Source organism: Chaetura pelagica, unplaced genomic scaffold, assembly GCF_000747805.2.
Source record: "Chaetura pelagica isolate M959 unplaced genomic scaffold, ChaPel_1.0 scaffold814, whole genome shotgun sequence".
NCBI lineage: Eukaryota > Metazoa > Chordata > Aves > Apodiformes > Apodidae > Chaetura > Chaetura pelagica.
This window is the reverse complement of record NW_009953182.1, coordinates 123,529-128,414: the sequence shown is the minus strand read 5'-3', so window position 1 is coordinate 128,414 and position 4,886 is coordinate 123,529. Positions and strand designations below refer to the sequence as shown.

At 47.3% G+C, this 4,886-nt stretch overlaps 1 protein-coding gene across 4 annotated transcripts in view; it reads left to right on the top strand.

Moving 5' to 3' along the window:
* Positions 1-906: 906 nt before the first annotated feature.
* The window catches only part of ANP32E (acidic (leucine-rich) nuclear phosphoprotein 32 family, member E), a 7,432-nt gene continuing 3,452 nt past the window's right edge, over positions 907-4,886 (top strand). The window contains exons 1-4 of one of the 4 annotated variants that reach the window (XM_009997318.1): positions 907-1,098; positions 1,711-1,833; positions 3,232-3,397; positions 4,177-4,331. In XM_009997318.1, coding sequence (XP_009995620.1) covers positions 907-1,098; positions 1,711-1,833; positions 3,232-3,397; positions 4,177-4,331 — 636 coding nt within the window. Of the gene's footprint in view, positions 1,099-1,710; positions 1,834-3,231; positions 3,398-4,173; positions 4,332-4,886 lie in introns of all 4 variants that reach the window. The other 3 variants (XM_009997319.1, XM_009997317.1, XM_009997320.1) reach the window with 3 other exon arrangements.

Here is a 4,886-nt window from a genome sequence, read left to right as displayed (position 1 = left end):
TGTGGTTGTGCCTGGAGTAAAGTCCAGCCCCATCGTGTCCCTCCCTCCTCCCTGGAGTTTTGGGGCAAAAAGTGCTCGAAACTGTCAACGGAAGCAGTTCCCCTGAGTTCCCCTGCAGCAGGAAAGGTCTTGGTGCATCTTTGGTGGCATCAGAAGGTCCCTTCATCCCCCCCCACCCCCCCCCTGAGCAGCCTCCTTGGAAACTTTGGGCTTGTTTGTGGAGTCCTGGTTGGGTTTTTGGTTTTAGGGGGGGGTGGGAAGAATGAAACCCATAGTGGTTTAACCATTTTGGTTAAAAGTGGTAAATGGTGCAGCGAGGAGGGGCAGGAGGTTGTTATTTCCAAGTGTGCAGTTTTTTTTGGAAAGAGTTGCCTCGTGAAGGTCCTTTCTAACGAGCGGTGAGTTCCACGGGAGATCAGATAATTGCAAATTAATTGGCTGCTCCTTGTTCTCCCCTCAGTACGTGACCTCTTATCGATTATCTCGTCGGTTTGAGTGGCTTTGACACGAGGAAATTATTTAATTGGGGTTAATTAACCTGCAGGACTGGCTGCTGGAATCATCTGGAGCCAGAAGGTTGAGGGGTCGGGGGGAAAAAATGGGGTGTTTTTCTAGAATCTTGAATCTGGGCAATGAAATGATTGACTTTAGAAACAAGGAGTTGACTCCTGGACAAGGGTGACTTCTACCCTGGGCTGTGGTGACACTGGAGGAAGGTGGAAAAGTCTCCATCAGTGAAGTTTGGGGTTAGATGACAAGTTTTCTGTGTGGAATATTGAAGCGCGCCGAGTGAAACTTGTTGTTTTTCACAAAAAAAGCCCCCAAATGGGTGGGTGTCAGTGATTGAAGACCACAAGTGTAGTCTAAATTGAAACCCAAGTCTCCAGGCTGTGGTTGAGGTGGGTGATGGTGGTTGAGTTGAGGAGTGACTGGTTGTCCTGTCCCAAGGTGACCGAGTTGGTGCTCGATAACTGCCGCTCCAGCAACGGCGAGATCGAAGGGTTGAATGATTCCTTCAAGGAGCTGGAGTTCCTCAGCATGGCCAACGTTGAGTTGTCATCACTGGCCAAGCTCCCCACGTTGAGCAAGCTCCGAAAGGTACGTGTCCCTCACAGGAGTCTTGGAAATGGGGGGGGACACAACCCGTGGTTGCGCCTTTCAGCACGCGCCGTTGAGGTTGGGTGGTGCTTCATGAGGTGTAACCATGTCCTGTCCAACCTGTGGTGTTTGCTTGTTTGTTTTAAATCTGCAAATGTTCTGGGTATTTCCAGTTGATGATGGAGCTTGGTCAACTTAGGACAGTCAGTGCTGGTCTGTTGAGCAGGTGAAGGTTGGTTGTGCCTTGTTGGAGGTGGACAAGAGGCCGTTGGGTTGCCCATCTTTGGCAGAATAAAGGCTGGCAAAGAACCCCAGTGTTGCACATCCTGCTAAAAACTGGGAGTTTTGAGGAACACTCTGGAATTCTCAGAGTGATCTTGGAGGAACTTCTTGTCAGCCAAAGCAACAACTCAGTGAAGTGCTTGTTTGAGTCATGGGACTCTTCACAAATGTCCACCTTGGTGGTTAAAACTCTTCAGGTCAAGGGGCAACTCGATCTGCTGGCAACAATCCAACCATTTAGATGGAGATTTTTTTTTTTTATTTTGATGACTGGAATGGTTCAAAATGACTGAATTTCTTTTTTTTTTTTTTTTCCCCCCTGCCTCACAGTTGGAGTTGAGTGACAACATCATTTCTGGAGGCTTGGAGGTCCTTGCAGAAAGATGTCCAAATCTCACATATCTAAACCTAAGTGGCAACAAAATCAAAGATCTTGGCACTGTGGAAGCTCTTGTAAGTACAAAGAGAGGAAAAATATGTCTTAATAAATACTGGTTTTTATCAAGATCAATTCTTTTTTTGTGGTGGAAAGGTCCAAACTGATCTCTGGGGGCTGCAAATGAGCAGGTTGTTCAATCAAGGAGGATTCTTACCTGTTTCATGTGATTTATTTCTGCTTCTTGCTCAGGTGAAGTGTTTGGGGTTGGTGGGGATCCCAGTTGGTCCTACCATGGTTGTTAGAGCCAACTTGTAAACGTCCTGCTGTGAAACTCCCTTCAGTGGGGATGTAGGGAATGAGAGGTTTTGGAACTTCTGGTTGGTCTTTGGAAGAGAAGTAGTCAAGTTCTGCCTTGCTGATCTTCTTGTCTTTGGTTTGTGAAGGAACAGTTTGGTAAATAACTGCCCTGAGCTTTGGTGGAGCTGAGCAGTGGTGAGGGTGTCAGGCAGGAGCAGAGATGGGAAGCACGAGGTTGGAGGAGGTTGGAGGAGGTTGGAGGAGGTTGGAGGAGGTTGGAGGAGGGTGGAGGGGGACGGAGGAGGTTGGAGGAGGTTGGAGGAGGTTGGAGGAGGTTGGAGGAGGTTGGAGGAGGTTGGAGGAGGTTGGAGGAGGTTGGAGGAGGTTGGAGGAGGTTGGAGGAGGTTGGAGGAGGTTGGAGGAGGTTGGAGGAGGTTGGAGCTGCCCGACCTGTCACTATCTGACCTCTGCACCCAATTCTTTAGCTGATAACTTACATTTCAGGGGTTTGATACAGACCCTGTTAAGTTTTAAAACTGCCCATAAAGGTTCTTCATCTGCTCTCCTGGTGCTTGGACCCAGCAGGGGAGCAGTAGAGCACGTGAAGCACTTTTTATTTTACCCAAGTCAATCCCTTTTTAGTAGATCTTAGACTCTTTCCAGGCCACACAGGTGGGTCCTTCTGGGGTGCAGAAAAGTAGCATCAGTTTTCTAGTCTTGTTCAGAGAAACCTCCTGCTGAGATGGTAAATTCTGATGAGGTGCCTGTAATTAGTGGAACTGTTTGGGGAAGGGCTGCTGGAGTTGGGAAGGTTTTGGTCAGGATTGCTTGGACAAGAAGGGAGGAGGAAGAGGGAGAGGATGAAGGGGGAGAGGAGAACCCAACCCAACCTGTGCCCAGAGCTCTGGTGCTTCCAGGGTGTTGAGCTCCACAAACACCCCAAGGGGCTGATCTGCAAGAGCAGAAATAAAGACCTGAGAATTCTGGAAGGGATCTGCCTGCTGCAAACAACTTTTTTTGAAGTGAATTTTGTGTTTAATGGGGAGAAAAGGATAGAAAAGAAGGGGTGGGGACAAAATGCCTCCTGCAGCTGGTGGCGGGGGGAGTTGTGAGCTGTGCTGGGGCTGTGAAGTGCCAGGGAGGCAACAAAACCCACCCTTTTCATTTATTTTCAGCAAAATCTCAAAAACCTGAAGAGCCTTGACCTGTTCAACTGTGAGATCACGAACCTGGAGGATTACAGGGACAGCATTTTTGAGCTGCTCCAGCAAATCACATACCTGGATGGGTTTGATCAGGAAGATAACGAGGCACCAGACTCAGAGGAGGATGATGATGAGGGTAACTTCCTGAAATCACCTGTGGCTGAAATGGAGCCTGGGGTGCAGTGACAATTCTGTGCTTGTGGTTTTTGAACTTGGTTGGTGTTAACAGGAGAAAAGCTCCTGTCAAGAGGTTTTGAGCCTTCTGAGTTTAAGGAAATTTGACTAAAGATAGAAATAGTCTCAAAATAAGTTGTTTGGAAGCCTGGGTTTAAAAAAAAACCACAAACATAAAAAGCTAAATAATCTGGACTTGGAAAGTGAAAATAAAGGCAATTTGAAAATAGATAATAAGTTACTAAGTTGATAATGAATTAAAGTCTTAAATCACCTTCTCATTTTCTTGTAACTGAGGCTGGGAAAGTGCTGAGATGTTCCAGACACTGAGATGAAAAGAGAGATCATCTTGTAGGTGTTTCAGAGTCACAGGGATGAAATAACAGAGTGATGAGAAAGGTTTTGCCTTCGAATATTGGAGGGTTTGATTCCCCAGGGAATCCTTCTCTTCCCCCTGGGGAATTGTCAGGAGTTTGCACACGAAGCCAGTTCAGGCCTGAAGCTTGTGATGGGAAACCACTGGTAGCCTTTCTTCAGGGAAAAGATAAGCCCTGATAAAGATGAACTTCATTAAAATCATGTTTCTTTCCCACATTTAAACAATAAATTTTAAAAAACCCCCAAATACTTGTAGAAAAGAAAGTGTTATGACCTCCTTGACCTGGTGTCTCTGAGCTTGTATAAAGAGGAGTTAATTAAAGTTGATATTAATAAATATAATTTTCTCCTTCATTTCAGAAGGAGATGAAGAGGATGATGATGAAGATGAGGATGAAGCTGGTCCTCCAGGAGAGTATGAAGAGGAAGATGATGAAGATGATGGTGGTTCAGATTTAGGGGAAGGAGAAGAGGAAGAGGAAGTTGGTCTTTCCTACCTGATGAAAGAAGAGATTCAGGTAAAGTTTCTAAATTCTGCTAAATCCAAGCCAAGATTGAAAACTGCCTTCAGATTTGTGTTCATTTCAGCATCTAAGTACAGCCTGGAGAGGAGAAGGCTCCAGGGAGACCTGAGAGCAGCTTCCAGGGCCTGAAGGGGCTCCAGGAAAGCTGGGGAGGGACTTGGGCCAAGGGCAGGGAGGGATGGGATGAGGGGGAGGGCTGAAAAGTGGGAGAGGGAGCTGGAGGTTGGAGCTGAGGAGGGAATTGTGGAGTGTGAGGGTGGGGAGAGCCTGGGCCAGGTTGGCCAGGGAAGCTGTGGCTGCCCCATCCCTGGGGGGGTTGAAGGGCAGGTTGGATGGGGCTTGGAGCAGCCTGGGCTGCTGGGAGGTGTCCCTGCCCATGGGGGGGGTTGGACCAAGAGCTGTGGAAAATTGTCCATGTTCTTGAGTGTGCTAAGAGGGTTTGGATCTGAATGATCATCCCTTCCAACCCAAATCATTCCATGATTCTAGATCAGGAGAGAAAATAAACATATTTTACAAGGTTACAAAGAGGTTCTTGTAGGTCCTGCT